This window comes from Balearica regulorum, chromosome 1 (assembly GCF_011004875.1).
Source record: "Balearica regulorum gibbericeps isolate bBalReg1 chromosome 1, bBalReg1.pri, whole genome shotgun sequence".
Lineage (NCBI taxonomy): Eukaryota > Metazoa > Chordata > Aves > Gruiformes > Gruidae > Balearica > Balearica regulorum.
Window position 1 is genome coordinate 187996997 of NC_046184.1, and position 24048 is coordinate 188021044.

The 24048-nt window shown below is 44.2% G+C and overlaps 1 protein-coding gene across 5 annotated transcripts; it reads left to right on the forward strand.

The window, feature by feature from the left end:
• The first annotated feature begins 264 nt into the window (after positions 1-264).
• Positions 265-20841, forward strand: CYSLTR2 (cysteinyl leukotriene receptor 2). Of its 5 annotated transcripts, XR_012833316.1 has the most exons (5): positions 265-739; positions 9033-9987; positions 12220-12323; positions 20369-20540; positions 20676-20841. XR_012833316.1 is itself a non-coding variant. In XM_075741845.1 (3 exons), the coding sequence occupies exons 2-3, from the start codon at positions 9059-9061 to the stop codon at positions 12221-12223; spliced, it is 933 nt and encodes a 310-aa protein (XP_075597960.1). In that variant the 5' UTR covers positions 265-739; positions 9033-9058; the 3' UTR covers positions 12224-13096. The 5 variants fall into 5 exon arrangements, 3 of the variants coding, with proteins under 3 accessions (XP_075597960.1, XP_075597961.1, XP_075597962.1); XR_012833317.1 differs by lacking the exons at positions 20369-20540; positions 20676-20841 and adding an exon at positions 13905-14119; XM_075741845.1 differs by lacking the exons at positions 20369-20540; positions 20676-20841 and having other exon boundaries at positions 12220-13096.
• The last annotated feature ends 3207 nt before the right edge of the window (positions 20842-24048 follow it).

Below are 24048 nucleotides of genomic sequence, written 5' to 3' on the forward strand. Positions count from 1 at the left end.
CAACGGCAGTGGGCTAGGAACACCCATCTGCATAGTCAGTGTTGCTCCACTGAGAAGTGGAAAACATTAAGGGGCAGTAAGGCATTCGCCGCAGCCACTTGTTCATGGCCTAACAGCTATATATTCAGTTTCTATCAAAATTCAAGGAAAATTAGTCACTCAGCTCTGTATCCTCAGCCTTGAACTATGAGCTGAATGACATTACACATCAATCCCTAGCAGTCTGCTTACAATTTTGTTCTTCCTGTGATTTCTACAGTGAAAGCCTGGGAAAGAAGCCTTGGCATGTGTCCTCTCCACAATTCCAAGAATTGGAATCTCTAACAATCCATGTGAAGCTTATAGAGGGATGTCTAATATTTCAAGCAACCCTGATTATTGAAAGCACATATGTAGAAGTGCGGGCCCAAATACAGAAATCCAGAAAGCTTCCCAACATGACACGTAGCTGCAGAGCCTCTTTCATTGGGTGAAAATTATGAAAGATTGCCATGTGATTGCCAGCACCACTCCTTTTGCTGAGAATATTTCTCTTTTAAGAAGATGTAAGATCTTTTAATCAGGATTTACCTCCCTTTCCTTTTACTCATTGCTTTTCTTGTGGCTTCTGCATAAATAGCACTTGGGTTTTGCATCAAGTTTTGTCTGTTTTTCCTTTCCACTAACAAAACTGAAAGTTGTGAGCAACAGCAAGCAGAAGAAGGAAATACTGAACACACCAGAAGGCACACAAGCTGAGGTAGGACAAGATTTGTTTGCTTTTTCTGATATAGATAAAAATGGTTGCAATAGTTAAAATCCATCTTACTTATATTTCTTATTATTCACAGTAAACTTTTTATTTGCCAGAAGCTGTGATCGTTGTCTAAACTTCTCTATGACAAAGCCAGTCTTGAGAACTTTGTTTTGGCAGGAAAAAAAGGTAGATTTATGTAACTAGGAATGCTTGCCAGATGGAAGATAAAAATCAAGTGTATCTGATTAAGTGAGTCTCATTTTTTTAACTAGATGAAAAATATATATTTGGTTTATGGCAAACTTTTAAAATAAAAGTTGTTAAATGTCAGACTCCTGATTTTTATTAATTATTGTGCATGTTGAAAGGTTAACAAAATGCCATGCTTTGATGAATTCAGTGTTAATTCTAAACATTACATTCTGTTACACTTAGTCTTGGTAACGCTGGTCCTGAAACACAAAGTGAATGCTAGAAAGAAAGCCAATGGGAACTTTAAAAAAAACATGAGAACTTCTGTTTTTCTCAGAAGTGCGTGGCAAATGCAAGGGATCTCCTATATATCAGCAATATCATAACTGCCTTCCTATTTAGGTAATGAATATGGGACGGTCGTGCCCAGGGTCCTCTTCAGACAGAGGGTTATTGTGATAGATGCACAGAGTATCTCTTTTTCCTGGCATAAGAGGATCTTTATCACTTAACATAGCAAAGAACTATATTTTGAATGAGCAGACTGATTTCCTTATTTAACTTTGCATATGCGGAACACTTTATTAAAAATAGGTTCCTTGGTAGTTCCTCATGTTATGGTGAACAGAGTGTTTCCAAGCAGTAAATTTAAGATCAGCAGTTTGGAAATGGAGAGTTTTGTGTTTACTCCTCTAGAGACAGCGGAGGTTTCATATTTACACCTTTAGCAGCAGCACCCCTCCACCACACCTCTCCAAAAGGAGCGTGTCCTTCCGTCCAGGCACGGCACAGAAATCGATCCCACTGTCTGCTGAGATGCTGGATGATTTGATTGACTGCTCTTGGTTTAGCCCCCCACTAAAACTGGGAGTAGCCCAGGGCTGCTGACTAGCGCCGCTTTCCCAGTGTCAGCTTTTTGACGTACAAGGTGGAATGTCTGTATTAGTATCGCTTACAGGCATTGGTCTGACTTCACCAGTAGGAATTAGGCGTAACACAGTGAAGTCAGTTGTGGTTGTGACACTGCCGGGAACTATGGGGCAAGTTGTGAGAAATGTGCTGGCAGCTCAGACCTGTGTCCTTCTAGCCCAATATTCAATCTCTGATGGTGGCAGTAAGTGAGGCTGGCGAGAGACAACACGGGGAGTCTGATCACCTTCCCGAGTGCTTTCCCCTTGCATTTCCCCAACATCCTGACTGCTGTCCAGAGGTGCTGGAGAGTACATCCCTGCCCAGTCTTTTGTTTCCCATTTATTGTCCTTGAATTTGTCCAGTCCTGTTTTGACCCTGCTGATGCATGCCTGCTGTGGCAGCAAGCTCCCGGCACTGCCCGTTCCTCGCTGCTCAGAGGGGCACCCGCTTTTACGTGTTTGAAAGCAGACTCCCAACAACTCTGCTGAGCACCCGAAGTCCCAGTACCGTGGGACACTATGAAAAACAATGTGCATTCACACTGTCCACCACCTTTGTGACTCTGTAAACCTTGACCACATCCTGCCTTCCTCTGTCCATACTGAAGAGTCCCAGGGTTTTTAGTCCTTGCTCTGTCTCCTTGATCGTTTCACTTACCCCTCTCTGCACCTTCTCTCTTTTTGGGTGTAGAGACCAGAACTTCTCACTATGGGGATGCATGGAGGTTTTATGCAAGGTGATACCCTACTTTGCTCTCCATAGCCTTCTTGATGATGCCTCTCATTTTGCTGACATTTTTCATTGCTTCTGCTGCTGCAGCCAATGCAGAAATTACTTCAGTAAATGGTCAATGATGACAGTGCCAAATGCCCTTGCCTGAATGTAACAACCAGTTTTAAGTTCATATCATGTAGGCATGGTTTAGATTATTTTTCCCAGCATGCATCAACTTATATTAAAATACACTAACACTCATCTGCCACCCTTTCAGCATGGCATCTGCCAACCTGGATAACTGTCTTCTCCAGGTTATTGATAAAGATATTTGAATAAATCTGATCTGAGTACCAAACCCTAGAGGTCCATATTGCTGATTCATTAAGCCCCACATTTCTTACCCTTCAGCCAGCTTACAGCCCACAGAAGAACATGCCTTCCATCTCTCTGGCAACTTAGTTCTTTAAGAAACCCTTGGTGCAGAGCTTTGTCAAAGGCTTTGACAAATGCAACTGAATAAATGCATACATATCCATATATACATATAAAATGACCACTGGGCCCCCTTCATCCATTATCCTCACAGCCCTTCAGCAGGTGAGTGGGGCAGGATGTGCCTTTTCAGAAGACATGCTGACTCTTTCTCAGCAGACTGGTGTTTGAATGAGCTCAGCACCTTTGTTCTTTATTACAGACACCTCACGACATACCAGAGATGGAAATCAGTCTCAGCGGTCGGTAGCTCCCAGCACTGAGGCAAATGACTCGTGGCCCTCGAGCTGCCCTCTCAAGCCCTTCTTGTAGACAAGATCTGCACTGGTGACGTGCCAGTCCCCTGACACGGCGCCTGATTGTAATGGTGGGTTGCGTGCCTTGGCCAGCAGTCTCACATCTGAGATCCTTTGGGATACTGGTAGGAATGCCATCTGGTCCTCATTACTTATTGGACTCTCATTTATCTGGTCAGTTTAATGTTTCCTGTGTACACCCCTTGAGTGGAGCTGGCTCCTCTGACCTGTTTGCTGCATCAGGTGTGAAAATACCCAAACATCTTTGGTGGGGAAGAGTGAATTCACTGAGTTTCTCTGCTATGGCCTTGTCCCTAAGATGTCTCTTGCCGTCAAGCATCCCTGCCAATTCCCAAGCAGTCTTTCATTTTTCAATGTGTTTACTAAGCTTACTGTCAGCCTGACCATCCTTTACTGGGTGCTTTTCACTTTTTTATTTTTAATGCTCTCAGCTTCCTCTCCAGATTTGACCTTTCATGATACAGGCTTTCCTGTTCTGATTTGGACAAGCCTTCTGCTTTCTAGATGGTGATCTTTTCCCTATAATAGTCTTGCTAACTATTCTACCGATAGACATAGGGCTCAATATTTATTAAAATGTCTATTTCTTTAGGAATATAGGCTTCTAACATAGGTTTTGTTGAATTTTCTGTTTGTTTTTCTAAACAGCTCCCAAAATTATGTAGGCTTCTTCCTTCTGGGACTGGTTAACTGTCCCACAACACTGCCAAACCTCTCTCTACTGTGATTACCAGTACAGGACTCCCTCCACCAAAACCTGCTTGAACTAGGATCTGTGAAGCACTAAGGATCAAATGTAGAATAGCATCTTGTGTTATGGATTTGTTTGCAGGACTAATTATTCTAGGAATCAGGCATTAGTTGCACACGGACATTATATCTCGCTCTGCTGCACATCACATCTTTACAAAGGTACCCAAAATCTCCTGCTATTGCTACCTGCTTTCAGCTTCCTACTCTCAGTTAACATTTTCTGATGACTGCCATCATCATAATAAGGAGTTCAGCACTGCATTCCTAGTACCATACTTTTGTTATAAGTGTATGGGATATCTTCCTACAAGAACTCTGTAGTGTTTCTCTTTAGCCATAATATTTTTATGCTGTTGCAAGTTATATAGTCCTTCATGCACAGTGCCACTCCTCCACCTGTGCATCCTACACTATCATTACCATAAAGCTGGTAGCATGGCAACACAGGCTTCCATTGATTATCCTCTCTCTGAGAGCAGGTCTCTGAGGTTCCCCTTGCACCAGGGTTGCTGTCTCATGCCAAGCCTTCCAGCTCCCCTGTGACATTTTGGGCTTTGAGCATCGGTGCAGAATTACATGTAAGGTTTGCTTTTGATCAGTCACTCAAGATAGCACGTGCCAGACAACTGGATTTGTGGTCAGTTGTATTTGCCTTCCCTAGTTATCGCAGCCAGGCTTCATTTCCCTCCTGGCCTTGTCAGAGGTGCACCAGATGTCAGTTCACTGCCCTCACAGGTCTCGTCAGTCCTGCCCACTTGCTTTCCCATGTTGCTTCTAATTAACAGCTCCCCTGTTGCTTCTAATTAAATACTCCTCTGCAAACCTTTCATTCTACAGCACCGGCAGCCTGGCTGCACTCTGGGTATGGTGCAATCTCTCATTTCTGTATTGCTTGTCTTTATCCCAAAAGGTCCCTCAGTTCCTTATGTACCTAAATTTCTCCTCTCTACTCTCTCATCCATGCACTGAAACACTGGGTCTGACGTGAACTGCTGTCTTGCCTCATAGCTGAGCCGTGAAGGTCCTACCTTCATCCTCGGTGCCCACAATGACCACAGCCACCACCAGCTCCTCTCCCGCACCCCCAAGCAATCTGCACAGAAATCTGATGAGATCTGCTCCCCGGGCAGACCTGCTCCTGCCCTGCTCCGGCTGAGCCACTCTTGCCTCGAGTCAAGGACCCTCGTCCCACCGCATCCGCAGCCCCTTGCCCTGCACACACACGCACAAAACCTGTCCCGGGGAGGCAGCCACACGCATTGCACGCTGGGCAGTTTATGGGATAGCCCCCACTCCGCCGCTAGACTGCTACCTGCATCTTGAGCTTAAAATCTGATAGTTTCAGGGCACTTTTATTAGTTTAGTATCTCCTCCAATTAAACAAATCAACCTCCTCTGATTTTTGCTCTATCAGTTTCCCACCTGGTTTGTGCACCCATTTGTTAATATTCACCTTAGGCAAGGAATGTCTTTCTGTTATCCTCCTAAATCATACTCAAGCCAGGCCAAGATAAAAGGCTAAATATTTATTCATAATAAATAGATAGAATTTATAATATATGTAATTTATAATAAAAGGTAAATATTTATTTAGAAAAGCCATACTAATCAAGCTGTAAATGTTTCTAAAAGACTTCACAGGGGTAAATAAAAGAAAAAACACCAAGCAAACTACGTCTAATCTACTTACAGACCAGTTATTTCAGAAAAAAATTCCTTTTTTCTTGCTCAGTTGACATTCTCTCTCTCTCCTGCTAGGGTGGTTGTCAGAGCCTCAGGACATGTGTAAGCTGCTTCTACTTGATAGCTTTCATCAAGGAAACTCATATATGGAACAAAATCTCCTGCTAGGGAGTTTCCATCAGAGAAGTCTTGCAGTACCACTTAAGAGAGATTCTCATTTCAGATTGTCCCTTTCTTGCCCTCTTTTTTCTCAGAGGGCTGTTAGATCTTACCGCCAATCTCCCTTCTGAAGTCTTTTGGGAGACCCTATGGGTCCAGTCTCTCACCGAAAACCCACCCTGTTCGTTCCTGACCCAGGAGACAGTGTGGACGCTCTTGCTGAAAACAAAGTTTATTGCCTGTCCTTACATATATCATTCTTTCTGTTTATCTAGGAGCCATCTCCTCACCTTAGTTGGCTAATTAACAGCTCTTGGCTTCAAGCAGGGTTAGAATTCTCCCCTTCTCCTCTGTGGTTGCTTGAGAGAGTCCTGTGTGAAATATATCTTTTATTGCACCTTCCTTTCTACATCAATCCGTGTGTTAAAACAGTTAATAGAAGCATCTACGTACGATAATTGTACAGGTCATTCCTGGCACTCGACTGAGGGCAGGCACCATGGTAGTTAACAGTTTCCAGATGACTGGTCCCCAGCCTCTTTCTCTTAGACATCCTATAACAGCTTAAAGTTTTGTTTGGATAATTTGGAGAAGAGTCTGAGTACTGGCTTTCTTGCCAGACCCATGGATGCTGAGTTTTCTCAATTACACATGTGCGTCTAGTTTCCTAAAGCTCTTTAGCTGGCAGGAGAAATAAGGAGCACAGTAAAGCTTCAATGGTCATTGTTAGCTAGATAATCTCATGTGAAGAGCCTGAGCAAAGTGCCTCAGCCTCTATGCTTGTAGTTCTCTCCTCTGGGTGCAAGGACCCAAAGGCTTTTCATCAACTGAATTTTCGTTGCCTTAATCCCATCTTTCAGCAGATAGTGTTGGGCCACAAGCTATCACTCATGGTGCTCGGCAGGGCTTTGAATTGGCCCATGCTCCAAGTTCTTCATCTTCCTTTGACTCCTCTATCTCACAGGGTTCACAGAGGAGTGTTTGGTGGCCCACACAACAGGAATGCTTCAACAGGCATAGATATTTTCTTGTGGTTTGGGGTTTCTAAAGGCAAGGATGCTTGGGCCATAGCAAAACACAGTCAAAAGGGCTCTTCCCTTTGCAGTGTCTCAGACTGTGATGTTTCCCTGCAAAATGGGGACATCGGCTTCAGTCAGGAGAAAAGCTGGTCCTTGATCCCACACAGAAAACTTGTATGTCAGACAGTCACTTTGTATGGAAAACCAAACCCATTCAAAATTCCTCTGATTGCAAAAGATTTATTTTTAGGAAGGATACCTTGTCTCACCCCTCCATGGGGAAAGAGGATCTCGAATAAGGAGATTTCCTTTAGGAGCATGTGTTAACTGAGGCTGGGGCTTTGCTGAGCCCCAACACCCAGTTTGCCCACTTCCAGTCTTCAGTGCTCCTAAGATCGATAGATGTTATTAACTTTATTTTCTGGAGGGATAATTTTAGGCACTGCAGTGATAGGTATGATGTCGATGTGAGCGAATGTCCCCCTTTCCCAAGCCACCGTGCTTCCATCTCACAACTGGGTGGGTAAGTCCTGCTGCTTGGGAGCCCAGTCCCGTGGTCACGCTTCCCACGCTCCCTGTCACAGTGGGGCCGGATAAAAGGTGACTGCTGGGGCACATCTGGTTGTTATATTAAGGGATACAGGCAGACACTGCCCTGAAGATACTACGGGCTGCTCTGAATATAGCTCAGGCTCCCACACCATGGCTTGAGTTTGCAAATTAGCTCCTGTTTACAGCACACCGGGAATACTACACTGGGTAACTGGCAGTCCAGAGCACTCAAATCTAGAGCCCACTTTAACCCCTAGGCAGACTCCACCTGTGCAAATAAATAAATTACAAATTGTGAAGCCAGTGAGGTCCAGACAATCAGGTACCATCAACCTGTTATCACTCTCACTGGGGCAAATTAAAATCTTCTTCTTCGTGTGTCTAGAAATGCCCCATAGTTCTGGCTGTTTTAGGTTAAAATTTTACATGCTTCATCTCTAGAATATGTTGGCAGATGCAGAGAGGGAATTGCTCCCACTATTAAACAAGCAACAATACTGAAACCTTCCTTTCAAAATACTATGAGCTGCAGGTCAGCTGAGAGAAGAAATCAGGAGTTCAGCAAGGAAATAGAGTCTAATGAGGAAAAAATTATTATTTAGAGTGTTTTGGTGATGAGTGGTTTTGATTTGATTGAATTATAGCCTCATAGGAGGAAAAATGTCACTCTCTGAACACAGACCATTTTCTCACAGGCCATTTTCATTAGGGCTGCAAACGTGGGCTGCCCTGGAAGCTGCAGTGTGTGTAGATGACTGTCTGATGCAGAGCAGTTGCGCACAAAAAAGGTTGAGAAAGTGGTAAATGAAGCAAAGGCCCCACAAAAAGAGACATAGAAAGCCATCAGAAATCTACAGGAAAGAAGAAATACAGTGTAAGGAGGAGGGATTAAAAAAGGAACCATGTATGACTAGCACAGTATTTACTCAGAGTTTAAGGTCACAATGTGCTTAATTTCTACCTTCTGACATATGTCAATATACCTCTGGTATTGCTCGGGAAAGTTCAGTGACATGCTGGCAACAACATACCAGAAAAATTTCACTAGTTCCAAAAGACAAATTCAATTATTTTGGCTTTTCATCCTAATTTGAAATGCAGACTTACCAGTGGACAGTGATTTCTTTTCTGGTCAGGTTTTGATGTTTCCATGGCAGGTAACTGGGAACTCAAAACCTCCCTGCTACAGAACGGCTGACTGCAAGTTGGCTTGTTTTGCACAGAGAAGATCAGAGATTTGCCATTAAAACACACACATAGTACTCACCTTTAAAAGGCAGCACTTTCATAGGTTGAGACAACAACCAGTTGCTGTAATACTGAAACTGTTTATAGATGAGTTTGGGGCTTTACGCCAAGTGATTACTCATTAACAAACCTTTACTTTCCACTGCCATCTTCATCTTGCAATCTCTGCCCTCAGCAAAGTAGTCCTGAATAGCTGAAATCCCTGCCCAGCCTGTAACCCAGCACTCACACCACTTCTTTTTACTTTGGCAGAAAGACGGAGAGCTTGGCTCTTGACTATGAATATTTCTGAGATGGTGGTAGACGACAACTTCACCAACAGCTCCTTCAACTGTACGATTGACAGCTTCAAGCAAGTCATTTATCCCATCATGTATCTCTTTATCTTCTTCCTGGGTGCTGTTGGAAATGGCCTCTCCATTTATGTTTTCTTCCAGCCTTCGCAGAGGAAGACCTCAGTAAACATTTACATGCAGAACTTGGCTGTTTCAGATCTCATGTTTGTGAGTACTTTGCCCTTTCGGGCCACATATTTCCTGTTGGGATCACGTTGGATATTTGGTGATGTCATCTGCAGGATCATGACTTACACCTTGTACGTGAACATGTACTGCAGCATTTATTTTCTCACCGTGCTCAGTGTGGTTCGTTTCCTAGCCATCGTCTACCCATTCAAGCACTGGAAAGTAACCAACATGAAGTATGCCAGGATAATATGCGCAGCCATATGGGTCTTTGTGCTGGGAGCCTCCAGCCCTCTGTTGTGCAAGGAAATCGCTGGGTATAGCAGCCCAGCCAAGTGCTTGGACCTCCACCCCTCCAACACACACAGGCTCCTCATGTTGAACAGCTTTGTCCTCATCGTGGGCTTCATTCTGCCATTTTGCACAATTATTGTCTGCTACATCATTGCAATTAAAGCACTGCTCAAGTCCAAGACTCCGCAGCGCAAGAAGGCAGTCTGTCACAAGAAGGCACTGTCAACCATCATCATCACTCTCATCCTCTTCCTCCTCTGTTTCCTGCCATATCACATACTGCGAACTCTCCACCTGACGCGCAGCAACTGCAGCCAGGCCAACCTGCCCATACACAAAGCACTGGTGATCACTCTGTGCCTTGCTGCCATGAACAGCTGCCTCGACCCCGTCCTCTATTACTTCGCTGCTGAAAATTTCAAAGCGAGAATCAGAAGTTTGTACCGCAGGTAGCTGATGCAGAATTGCAAAATGCTATATATATGGTCCCGATGTGACATCTGGACTGGATCCATACTATTCACTGGCAGAGGCTGTGTGGTGCTAGCCAGCGTGCAGCCATGCTGCTCCCTGCCAGGCACCTCTATAGCAAAAGTGTCTTGGAAGGAGCTCATTGGGGATGGCCAAAACGGAGGCAGGATGATCAGAGGTCAGGTGCCTGGGTGTGAGCCTTGGTTCTCTTCTATTAGTGTTCACCCTCCCCAGGATGAGGGGTTGAAAGGGATTTACCTTCTTGCTAAATTCCATTTATTTCAATTCATAATACTCAACCAGTGACTTGAAGGGAAACTGCTCACCTGACCACCTCAGTGTGTGTGTCTGAACCTCTCTGTGCTCCATTTCTCTGTGTGTGCAGAGGTGCCTGATTCAGATGCTGTGACACCCAACAGCTTCATAGCGCCCTGTCAGTTCCCTTTGCAAACACCGGCCAAAAGTTGCACATAACAGAAATGTAAACATCGCTGATAATTTCTGCTGAGGCTGACTTACAAAGCAGGAGGCCACCGAGGTATTTTGCTTAACTTTTCACTGATTGTCAAGTGAGATAATGATTTCAAGCAGACGGCATGGGCGTGGAGCGCTATGAATAAGATGTCTTCTGGTAGTGAGGGCAGGATGTGGGCACACGGAGCACTGGGCTGCACGCTGCAGTCGTTCGCGTGTGTGCCAATTCCTTCCAGACCATTGCCACACTTGTTTTCATGCTCGGTGTTGCCCGTGCTTTTCTGAAAGCTGAGCTTAGGCAGCTCAGTCCCCATGAAGGGATCCAGAGACAAACTTTTAAAATTATTTTGGTCCAAAGCGGTAGCTAGGGAGTGGTTTCCTCTGCACAGCTAAACCAGTCTGACAGTGAACTGCTGCCAAAGGCATCCCTAACCCCTCACCTCCTGCCTGCTCTGAGGAGGAATCTGGTCCCTTTTTTCATAGGATTAACTTCCAGTTGCTTTGACCTCCCTGACATCAAATATGCACTGATGCAACGGGGAAGCACTGAGCCAGGACCAGGAGAAAAGATGGGCAGCAGAGGAGGAGGAGGAGGAGGGCTGTTTTAAAAAGTGATGGGGAGCTACACCTATCTGTACTTTGAAAAAATCCCACCAAATGGCTGCTTGTATTTTTAAGTCTCTGAATATTTTCTAAAATACATTTCCTAAAAATCAGACCACTTGCAATTAAGTGAAAACATGCTCCAAACTCAGTTTCACCACATTTAGATTTTGTTTTGAATTATCTCATGTTTTAATAAAAAAAGACAAGAAGTCGTGTCATATTTTCCGGGAAGGCAGCCTGTTTCATATGAAAACTAACAAAAATGCTAAAAGCCTTCCTTTCCTGTAAAACACATCCAAAGGAAACTTTCTGTCAATGAAGATACTTTCTCAATGCTCTGAACTTTTTTTGAGAAAGCACTCTGTAAAACCGAATGTCACTGCTCCCAAACAAAAATAACTCCAGCTAGCTATTTTCAGTTCTGAAATATGCAGTAAACAAATAATTGCTGATCAGGTGGAAAATTACTTAGAAAATCACTGGGAAAGACCCATTTCTCTTGGCAATCTGAGGGTTATGTTCAATTGCAAAGTCAATCTATGTTGGTCATTTTATCATAAATCTTCACTAAAGTTCATGCTCCAAATCCTTATTTCAATAACTCAGTGGCATACCTGAGAGCTGACCTAATGGTGCCATGTGAACTCCTGCAGTACTTGTTCCCATGATATTGAAGGAAAAGGGAATATTACCACCGGTTTGCAATGGGAATGGGAATGAGATGGTAGTCTGTGCAGAGAGATAGTGGACAAACAATTGGAAGGAGGGGGGACAAGTTCTTTTTTTCATGGTTTTCCCCTGTCAGAAGTAGACCTGAGCAGGGACAAGTGACAATCTTGGAGCCTCTGACAAGATACTGTACACCTTAAATGCTACAAGGAAACAGAAAAAAATTATCCACAGTCTAATCTCACTAACGTGTTTTTGTCTGTATCCATCCAGTGCACCCTATTATCAGATAATTTTGCATCTAGAGTATATATGTATCTATCTCACTTATAAGGTCACTTTTTTTTTTGTATTGACCACGCTACAACTTTGTTAGTAGCAACTGAATTAACTGTCAAACCTGTGTTTTAATAAACTAGATTTACTAGTTGCTGAAGATACGTTTTTTATTGATTGCACAGCTAACAAGGAATCTCCTCAGACTGCAGGGGAAGAAAGACCAAGAAACAGGTATTGAATTTCTGTAACTGGGCCATCATTTCACAAGAGAGAAATGTCTTTGGAGGTGTGAGAACATCCTGCTCTCTTCTTCACTTCACCAGCAAAATAGTGGGGAACATCAGACAAAATCTGGGGTGCAGATAAAGTAATAGATTTTTTTTTTTTAATTATGATTTATTTGCAAAAGGATTCAAGACCATCCTTATTAGGGATCCTCACATGCAGCTTTAACAACACTTGCATAACATGCCATGTTTTCATTTAATGCCATTTCTTCATTTGTTATCCTTGTATGTCTCTACTCACAGATTTGAAGACCAGGGTTCTTTGCTGTGGAAGTATCATAGTAAAAAATGTAGTAAAAAAAGGCACCATATTTATTCTGAAAAATAAAGCTCCTGACAGTTAAATTACTAGCAATGCCTCTAGGTCCCTCAAGGGATCACCTACCCCTTAAAAAGTATTTTGATATGTTTTCTCAATTTTCCAGAAGACAAAAATCTAAGAATAGCTACGTGCATAGAAAGTTAAAGCAATAGTAAACTTCTGAGGTTGAAGGAGACGTAAGAACAGGAAATGAAGTCTTTAAGTGACTGGTACCCCTAAGTGACACCAAATGTTCTTGCTTCATATGCATGTTTTCCTGTCATTCAAGGAAGCCCTAGTATTTCTAGACAAAGGTAATTTTTCAGTCCAGAGCTACACCAAAGACAGAGATTTTCTAAAGCAATCTTGCTGCAGCCTGAACCACTTGGCCCTCAGCACAAGGAAATCTCACTCTTAAGATTTGCTTTTTAGCCCAGGTTCAGGCTCATGTGTGGCTATGTTTGCCTGATGGAGCGGTGTCACAGCAGACAGGGGAGCATCACATTTTTATTTCAAGCAATGCATTATCCCATTCATTTTCATGGTATATCCTCTGCCTTCCTCAACATAAATCCTGTTACCATAGCTTTATTTTGCTTTAGCTCCTAAGTGTCTGCAGAAAGGGGTGCACATTTTACTGCTCAGCATCTCCTTCTGAGGTGCACGATCCTTTAAGCTACAACAGCATGTTGTGCTGGCAGCAGAGCAGGCATTGGACTTTTACTCCGTGTCTTAGGGCTATTGATGCTTCTCTTGGTCCTTTGGGATAGGCAAGATAGAAACAACCTGCTGTCCTTCCAGCTGTTAGGAGTGGAAATAATATCCATCCAAAATAACCAAGTGTAATCACAGTCAGGAGGAGTCAGATGCTGTTTCAATAGTGGCACCATCCCTGGGCTAATGTTTTGATTTCCTGCATCATATCTAAGCCAGTTTAAATGATAACCTATTTAAAACACAGCGTAAATGGAAGTTCAAAAGCAGATTCCCTGAGAGAGTCCAGTATTGTTTGAGGCACTTCAGCTTTCTGGCCAGTGCTGACTGTTACCTGCCAGGTGATACGACTGTCCCCGCGTGGCTCTGCAGTCCTGAACCTCTCACACAGTTGTGCTGCTTATATACAGGAATCTCTCTGGACATCTGCAAAGACAAGTAATATATTTAATTGCATGCAGCTGATGTTATGTAGTCACATCTGTTCGTCCCCCAGTCAACAGCTTAAGGAGTCCAAAGAAATTAAATAACTAACTTTGTTTCAAATTCCCTTTTTGCCTTTCAGAAAAACTGGCCAGATTTCCACCACCTCTTCCTCTCCTTTTGATTTTACAGCTGAAGGAATAAAACTGCCTAGCATGGGGGCCAAAGCCTGGTCACTCAAGTCACACTCCTGCTTACAGGAGAAAAATTTGAGCCTTTGTTTCTGAAGCTGAGAAATAAAACTCCGGGCCTTTGTCTACCACTCATATCGCCTCACATAGGGCTTGAATGCTTAGAGTGGCAGCTGGCAGGTTTGCTCGTCACATTTGCTGTCTGCATTTCCAGATGTTGAGATGTTGAGCACGTTAACAGATGATATTATGTCTTCTTCTGAGCAGCCATGGCAGCTGCAACTGGGGATGATTCACTCAGAAAGGAGCTGTGTTTCATAATATACAAAATTTTAGGGAAGGAAATCCCTGAAGAGGGGATCTGCACTCTGTGCAGATTTTTCTTACGTTATTGCCAACTTTCAATTCCGGAGGCAGGGAGCCTGACCATCTCTGGCACGCCAGCTCCAGGCTCCTTCTGAGGTGCATTTCTCTTCTCTCATGACAGAGAAATCCCTGCTTGTGCTTGGTTTCTCCTTGCAGCTAGTCTCTCACCAGAGTTTCAGGATGTTTAAGGATGCTTTGCTCATTGCTGAGATACTGTTTGCATGCTGCAAGGTAGCTTTTTTGTCTTGGTGACTACAAGTACAAACAGTCCAGAAAGAATGAGAAAAATAATCCAATTCAAGACCCATCATACATCTTCTGAAGTCCTTTATTACTGCAGCTGGACCTCTTTCTTCTGGTGGTCCCTCACCACTAAAAAGGAAAATATAAACCCTGGTCAGGAATGTGAGTATGCTCTAGAAAACAGTGCTTTCAGATTGGCTTTTTTTTTCCCCCCTTTAATTTTGAGTCTCACTGAACCTATCCATTGAAGACATTAAAGCATGGAGAATTCCCTTTATAAAGCTGCTAGCAACAGCACAGGCACACCTAGATCCTCCAGAAGTGGAGGTGGTGTGTGGAGAACATAGCTCAGTGCTGCCACACCAGCCTTTCACAGTCACTTGGGCGGCCTGTGGACCTGGGTAGGAGCATGCACTCTGGCCATCCATATTTGTGGACCTTCCTATTCCCTGGGCATGCTCCGACTACACGCGACTCCATGCCAGGAAAAACCCAGCCCATGCATCAGCCCTCCCCAAACCTTTGTGTACTGGTTGCCACAGAAAGGAAAACCAGGTGCAGAGACCAGGTGGAAAGTACATGCTCCAGCAGGCCACTAACCTTAATGACAAAGGGAACACACCCACATGGTGTGCCCAGTCCTACCACCTTCACTGAGACCCTTCTCCAGGATCTGTCATTTTACCATTTACTTTCAGGGCCATCACAGCTCAAATAACAGCCTGTGCTCTCACAAAGACAATCTGTCTACATGCTTTCAGGGAGCAAGATAAGCTCAAGGCCTACTGACATGGTCTGTGGTGCCTGTTTTCTGACTATCTGATTTAAAGCTTGAATGCCCTGTCTTTCTGGAGTGATCCTGCAGACCTGACTCAAAATCAGCAAAGCTCAGCAGCACACAAGGACATGACATGGGCAGCCTGGCGATGGGGAGAAGAAACTGTACTTTGGGTTGTGCTATGGGAGGGGATAAATACGAAAATTCTGGAATTTCCTCAGACACCAATTCCAGTGATGCACTTTACACTGGCAAGAGCCAAAAAGTGTTATTGTTGTCTCCCCTCAAATTACCTTGGGCTTCTCCAAAGCCATGAGCAAAAAACAGGCCCAAAAAGCCACCACCCACCACAGAGCTCTCCCATGGCCTTAAGCCAAGGCAGCACCGCAATGCCCCTGGATGGATGCTACTCCTAACCCGTTATCAGCTGTGCTGACATCAGGACCACCAGCGTGCTGAGGCAAAAACAAACACTATCTATACAAGACTTTCCAAACACCACTCCCCAAGTAAGACCTTTTCCCCTGAATAAGCCAGCAATGAGAACCTTTAAAACCACAAGATCTCTTCATATAGCCCTTATGCAATCGTGTCCTCTTAAGCAAGAGGATATCTTCTAAAGCAAGATTGCACACGCAGCTACTCATTCAACCAAACCAGTAAGACTGATGCAGACAAACCCACCTATAAAAGGGAGCTCCCAAACCAAAATATTCCCTCTCCCATGTCTTCTCTTTGGCCAGTACACCTTGCTGTTTCCACCCGTACAGTTTATACCCTATCTAAGGACAGGGCTCTTGAGACAACATGGCTTTGGAGACAGTTCAAGACATGTTGGCAGAGGGTTCGTACCTGGTCAGAAGAGAAGGGACAAGCATGGCAGTCATTCCTGCACTTCCAGGGCAGGTTGAGGAGCCAAGGACACCCTGATGTCTGCCCATCTTCCCTGCCCTGCTCCCCACCCAAACAGGCACGACACCTTTCTTACCTTGGCAGCCCAATGGATGGGGAACCGGAGGGAAAATCTTAAGCTAAGCATGACTAATAGTGACTTTAAGGCCCACCCAGTTGTGTGTTTTAAAGGAAACCAGGATCACATGGAGAAGAGAAACCAACAGTCAGGGGGATAGTGCCAGAGACTTTCTCAGAAAACAGCAAAAAGCAAGGAACTTATGAAAACTCTACCAGGAACAGATAGCCATTGCAAGATCTCCATTTCAGAAATTCCTCTATTTTGAACTAGTCTACCAGGAAGGAGCCTCAGAAGTCAGAGGGTTAAATATTTTCAGTCATGTAGTGCATTAAGAAAAAGCATGTGTGTGTATATATATGCGCAAGTGCATACACGCTCTCACATTTATTGATTTATTTGTATTGTATGTGTTTATGTGTATATATTTATATACATGACCATAGATCTTAATTTGCAAAGTCATTGAATACATATTTGGTAATCAGTGCCAAACTTCTCAAAACTAATGTCTTACATAACACTATTCCCTTGATATCCCAGTAATGGATTTTAAAAAAGAAAACATTCAGGACTAGCCAGCCATCCCTACTCCACTATGAAATTGCAATGTAGATCCGAAGTATAAGAAAGTGAAACTTTGGTCCCTAAGTGTTGTATGAAAATTCATACCTGCTCTGGTGAAACTGTTCCTCACTAGGGGAAAATACAAAAACAAACCCCCAAACCTCTTGATCTACATCTTGCTAAATTTTGCTTAATATTCTCATTACAAGAGAATCTCTACTCCCAGATTCGAGACTCCCACTTTGCCATATCAAAGGTAAAACCTTTGATATGTTGTCTTTTATAAGAAGTTGACAAGCCGTCTATTTTTCACACACATGAAAACCATGTGGAAAAAATTGCAAAAATCTCTACTGACAGCTGTGAAATTCAGAACAGATTTTTGGTCTGATGCTGGTATAGTAAAACAATGTTTCTTGCCCTATGGCATGTAGACTGGTGAGATCCATAGATCCTTCTAACAGACTACAGTATGTAAAAAACCCCCATCGAATCTGCTGTCAATCAGATTAAGTGTGTTACTGGGGGGTTCACATCTCCAGAGGAAAGCAGAAAGCTGTCGCAAAGCATCATTCCCAAATGTGGACACGTCATTTCCCAAAATGCAAATGTCCATGTTCGGTGCATGCGGTACCTGCGTATGTAAACAAGAGTGTAAAAGCAAGGCTGAACATTTGATTTTGAGAAATTCTGCACAAGCTCAATGGCAGAGCGCTGCACACTACCTGGGTTCCTGAGCACTTCCATTGACCTGAGGAAAAGAAAGAGATCTAGCAAAAATTCAAACCCTTCAACATCACAGTGAAGACAGTAAAGGGATTCTATTAAAATATTTAGGACTTTTAACCTAAAACCACTCTCTCCCATCAAGAGCAATGTTCCCAATTACAACTAATTTATCATTGTGGAAGGCATCGGGAGAATTCCAATTTTTAAAGTAGAATGAAGCGATGAAAATGTAATACCCAAAAATAAAGATGAAATAAAATTATATTGAAGACTCATGAGAAATTGAAATTGATTTGAAGGCCAATATAATCTTCCTCCAGTAGAAGACAGTATTATATCTTCTTCCCATACACAAATGTATAAGAAGCAATCAAAATTATTGTTTCAGAAAAGATGTGCCGTAAGCGGAGGTGGTAACAGAACACAGTCAGATTGTTCTGCTGCTCTGGGGACTTTTGCTCATATGCCGTGGGATTGCCCAGCTGCCTCTAGCAAATGTGGAAAAATATAAAGATGCAAACTGCACTAATGCTATATTTTGAAAATTCATGCAGAGTACTTAGTAAGTGCCCAAAAACAAGCAACACAGAAAGGGATGTTAATAGTTATCTTAATTTCTATGGGAGGAGACAGGTAAAGAAGTAAGTCTGAGTAGGGGGAGAAGTGAGTATGAAGACCATGACTGTAGGAAGGTCAAATTCATGTGCATAGAGCTGTGTCTTGGTATGGCCAGATGCTTTCCTGACCCACACAAGATTAATTAAAATTAGATTATTTAGACCTTAATATTTCTGTACGGTACTGTGGTGTACAATAAACCTGCATGGGATGTGTGTGGAGACAAAGTCCAAAGTTTGAACCAGGACTGTGTGGCAATTAGCAAGACACTACCTTAAAGAACAGGGATTTCCATCTTGTAAACCACACTAGGATAGAAATCATAACAGTGCAAGGTTCAGAGAAATATAAAGAGGTCACATAGTGAGGATGTGCAGCATTCCAAGTACATCTGTCTATGGTCAGATATAAAACTCCAGTGCAGGACATTCACCTTGGATAACCTTGGCTGGAGACATGTGTCCCAAGCAGGAGGTCTGTGAAGAAAACCCCAGTATATTTTAAGAAAACATTCCAGTGCATTAAACATGGTGTCATTTCTTCCCATAAAATATACTGCATAATAAGGCAGAAATAATTTCCCCCAGATTTGTGATGTGAGAACCCAGCTCCACTTCCTTGACATTTCCCCAACGTGCCCCGTTGCATCGGCTCTTTCCCTCCAGGTGGATTTTACTCTGTCCTTGCGAAGGTCAACTCCTCCTTCCTCCACCCTCCCACAGGTTTGCTGCCTGCCTGCCCGTCGCTGCCCGCAGCCCGGAGGTGGCTGTTCTGCCAGCCCAGCCTCCCCGGCGCTATCGGCTGGTGCAGGTTTCCTGTGCAAACACCAACTGCAAGGGGCAGATATCAGGTCAGCGCTAGTGTCACTCTAGACGTCTCCACCTGCTCCATGAGTCATCCTGCAATATGGAGGGTCAAGAATTGTCTCTGTTTCTGACACGGTTGCTGGTGGTTTCCTAATAAGCTGAGCAGTGGAAAACCAGCGGTGCTATCTCTGTGCAGCTGTAATTCAGAGAATTTCTTCTGGAAGCACTGCGATGCACGCTGTCTTTCTGCCATTTCTGTTTAGGTCAGCCAACAGGCAGACACTGCCCTGTCACGCTGCGGAGCAGTAGTGGTCGCAGATGGGTGACTTTAGCGATACTTTCTTTGCTCAGCCCTTGTCTAAACCAGCCCACAAGAGGCAACGCAACGCTTTGCTCTGACTACGCCCTTGCGAAGGGGGTGCTGGGTCACTGCAGGATGACTGGAGAAACCAGCTGTGGGATTCACTGAGCTTCAGATGCCTGTGAGACAGATGCAGAAATCTGGGTATGTCCCTCGGTTCCCTGCATAATCAGCAGAAGGAGATGGGCTTTTCCCAGCGCTGGCTTGTTCCACCCTAACGCAGGGGATGTATGAGTAGCCCCTACTGACTAATGACAGCTCAGGGTGATTAGCTTAGTCCTTTTTTCTGTCTTTGAAGTAGCTACACTTGGGCAAGACAAATCCCACCTTAAATCTCTCAGTTCTTGCTCATGAATACTGCAGGGATACAGCGCTGGAAGAGATTTGGGAAATGGTGCCATTCTGTTGCTAGCAACACCACCACATGTCCATGTACGCAAACTGATCAGGGGCACCTGAAAAGCAGTTAGACAACTATAGGAAAACATTTCTTTGATGCTCCTTTTCCAGGTGACAGTGCTTTTATGGCAAGAAACAATTTTCCAGTTTCCACTCCACATGGTTGTGTTATTTATGCATTGACACTCTCCTGTGCTTCGCATAGTTATTTTTCTCCATCTGGAGTTTATCTCCTAGATAGATTATCAAGGGGAAGCGGTTTTGGTTTTAGTTTTTGCTAGGTTAAACATGTCACATACTCTTGTCATGGTGTCTCCAGTCACCTGATCATCCTAGTCATTCTTCTCTGTACCCATTTGAGGTCCAGCTTATCTTCCTGAATGCACACGTTCAGGACCGTACACGTGGTTTCAGCTCAAGTGAAATAAAAATCAACAACGGCACATTTTCCTGCCTGGAACTGACATCTCCCCAGACAACACTGGATTTGTTCACGGTTTCATGAAATGGGGCTCGTATTTGCCTCATGGTCAGCTAGTATACTTCTGTCCACCTTCTCTTTGTTTTTTTTCCAACAGAGGAGGCTCATGCATCTGCTCTTTGTCATGAGTCTTTATGGCAATGCCTATGCTGATGGATAAAGATGAGGCCAAGCAGCCTGGACCAGCTCACATCCGTGCTGTCATGTAGAAGCACCCTGGAGAGAACTGACTGGAGCCCTCCAAAATGGAGTGACGAGTGGAATAACAGGTTTGCAGAGAAGCAGATCATTAGCTTCTGAGCTTGGCCTGGCTTGCTTTTATCTAGCAATGTGGGGATACTCAAAGAGTATGTGGTCTCATATTTTGCACTACTGAAGTTGCTCCTGATTTCCATTTCCCACAGGCTTTTCAACAGGATGCAGGAGTCCTTCACTTTAAATTCTCTATTGTGTGCCCACTTTTGGTGGCAGGCTTGTCAGTAATAAGGTAAAATGAGATGAGTTTCATGTCTGATTCTGCAGAACCCACAGTACAAAGCTCCCTCCAGCTCCTTCCTCCACTACCTGGGTGACATTTCTTTATAGAAGAATAACTATTAGGTTTTTATTGGCTCCATCTACCCACATTTCTTTTTATCCTTCTTCAGTAGCAGTACTGACCAAGAGCTGGTCAGTCAGGGCTCCACAGCTTGAGGGAGTTATTGGAACTTTTTGCTAGTAAGAGGATGTGGATGTTATCACACCAACTTAAGGAGCCTGATATGGGTTCAAACAGGGATAGGTCTATAAATTATTTGGCAGGGAACAGCTTTCTAGGAAGACCAATATTATCAACATGGTCGAGGGGGAACTTTCCCATCTGGTGTACTGGCACGCGTGGTACAGAAGAAACATGTGAAGAGAGAGAAGCAGAGGACAACTGAAGAAAAGAGAAAGAACATGCAAGGCAGGAAAAAGCAGTGGTGAGGAGAAGGGGAACTAGAAAAGAAAACAGAAAATTTTAGAGTGATAACTTATCGTATCATGAGCCAGCTTGTGACGCCAGGCCTGGACTTTTCCCGTGGGACAGCTCTTTTTGGCTTTCCACATTTCTGCCAGATGAGAAATGCTCGTCAGAGGCTGAGCACCATGGCTTGCAAATGGTGTGTCCCAGGAGATGAAGAGCAAGGAGTCGGCCAGGCAGATCCTGGCTCCTTGCTGCTACCATTGGGAGCATGGGAGATCCAAGGGTCAGGACCTGGCCTCAGTGAGGAGGATCACGAAAAGTTGATGTTGATAAAATTAAGTTGGTGAGTAGCATCTGTTTCAGAATCATAGAATCATAGAATATCTTGCGTTGGAAGGGACCCATAAGGATCATCGAGTCCAACTCCTGGCTCCACACAGGACCAGCCGAATCAGAGCATATGACTGAGAGCATTGTCCAGACACTTCTTGAGCTCAGTCAAGATCGGTGCTGTGACCACTTCCCGGGGGAGCCTGTTCCAGTGCCCGACCACCCTCTTGGTGAAGAACCTTTTCCTGATATCCAACCTAAACCTCCCCCATCGCAGCTTCATTCCGTTCCCATGGGTTCTATCACTGGTCACCAGAGGGAGGAGATCAGCGCCTGCCCCTTTGCTCCCCCTCGTGAGGAAGCTGTAGGCCACAATGAGGTCTCCCCTCAGTCTCCTCTTCTCTAGGCTGAACAAACCAAGGGACTTCAGCCTCTCCTCATATGTTTTCTCCTCTAGAGCCTTCACCATCTTTGTTGCCTTCCTTTGGACATTCTCCAATAGTTTTATGTCCTTTTTGTACTGTGGCACCCAAAACTGCATGCAGTACTTGAGGTGAGGCCGCACCAGCGCAGTGTAGAGTGGGACAATCACTTCCCTAGACCGGCTAGCGATGCCATGCTTGATGCACCCCAGGATACCATTGGCCTTCCTGGCAGCCATTCAGAATGAATGCTGAAAGATGCTCCCTGGTTCTAGGGGTATGGTTATAATTGTGTTTTGGTGCTAACTTCTGGCATCTGTTAAACTTGTCGCTTCTCCAGCTACAAAAAGTTGGAGTAGGGGCACAGACCCAAGGAAAGGAAGAGGTGAGCAAAGGGAAGGAAAGCATACAATGGTGTGGAAATGAGACCTAGGAAAAAAAGGAGATGCAGTGGGCAATACAGAAAAGTATGAGCAAAAGAAAAGAAAGGGGAAAGAAGAGAGAGGAAAAGGGAGACAGGAAGAAAATCCTATTGCTGATGTCCAGGAAGGAAAGCCATTCAGTGGCAGAGAGGAAGACGTATGCTGCAGTTAGAAAAGCTGTATAAATAGGCTTAATGTACGACAGTCTCCCTGTGACTGCCACATAAACCCAACACAACCCAGCACTTACATGATGGGAAAGGGTTGCGTGTCAGAGAGGTGGGGAGGGCAAGAGAGTCTGAGACACTACTCAAATGTTAGCTCTTGGGAAGATGATTTATTTAGACCTGTAAGAATCAGCAGCCTTGAGGCTGGCTGAATATTTTCCCAAGGCTGTGGGGTGCATATGACATAATAAGACAGATGAGTAATAGCTGGAAAGAAGACTGAAAAGAGTGATAGGAAGCAGCTCCTTTTACAATTGGAGTTCCGCAAGTGGGAGTGGGCGTCCCACCCTCGAGGCTGGGATATGTGCTGGGGATTTGACAAAACCTAAACGAACTTTCCCTGTTCAAAATACAAGGAGTCACCCAGTTTGGGGGCAGGGACTCCCTGAGCCCAAGTAATGCTGCTTTTCTCTTCCTGGAGCTGAAGGCTAAAGCTTTGACGGATCCAGCAAGAAAGGAAAATAGGCTTTGAACTTCCTGGCTGTGTCTGTTCTGGTAACCAAAAGAGGGTGAGGGCACAGGCTGAGCACCAGCACATACTCATTTGTAGTGGCATGCTACTGCTCCCTGGCAGGTTTTGGCCCATGTCAGCAGTCTCAGCCAGTGCCTGGACAGTTGAGGGTACTGCATGGGCCGGGAGACAGTCTGGCCATGACTACATGGACCTGGGGAAGGAAGGGAGTTTAATTAAGCACGTGGACACAAGCCATGTTGCACCACTTGGTCACAGACTGAAATGAGACCCTGGACTATTCTCTTTACTGGTATAGATATGTAGCTGGTGACACCTGGGGAAGGTTTGGGTTAAGATACTGATTATAATGAGATGTCTAAAGAAAGGAGAGATGAAGCTGCCCTGGTGCACTGGCAGCCTACTTTGGATATCCCCATTGCTATTCTGCACCAAGCAAACTCTGCTCCTTCTCTGTTGTGTGACCTTGACCCACTCACTTAAACTTGTACCATTTCAACTGCCCCGTAAATAAAATGCAACAAGTACTATGAACAACTGCATTACTTAAAAGAGCAGCTGTAACAGTAATAGCCACACTTTGAATCTGCAAGTGCAGTGAGCAGGCTTTTATCAGTGTTTGGAGGATTTCAGCTGGAAGTAGGGCCCTGAAAGTATGAATAATTTTGCCTTGTCACACCAATGTATAAACTCAGTGTAGCTCCACAGAGGTCAATGACTGCTTCAGATTTCTACAAGTGGAACTGAATACAAAATGTGAGCAGCCTTGCAGAATTATGAATAAAAATGAAGCAAATCTTGCTCCATCGCTTAGACATTTAGATAGACTTCATACTATTAAATGTTTCTAAAAATGATTTTTCAATAAAGCAATGCAATTTTTTAAAATGCAGACATCACATAGCAGCAGACAGAGGGAGCTCATAAAAGTAAATCCCTAGGTACAGGTGACATCACC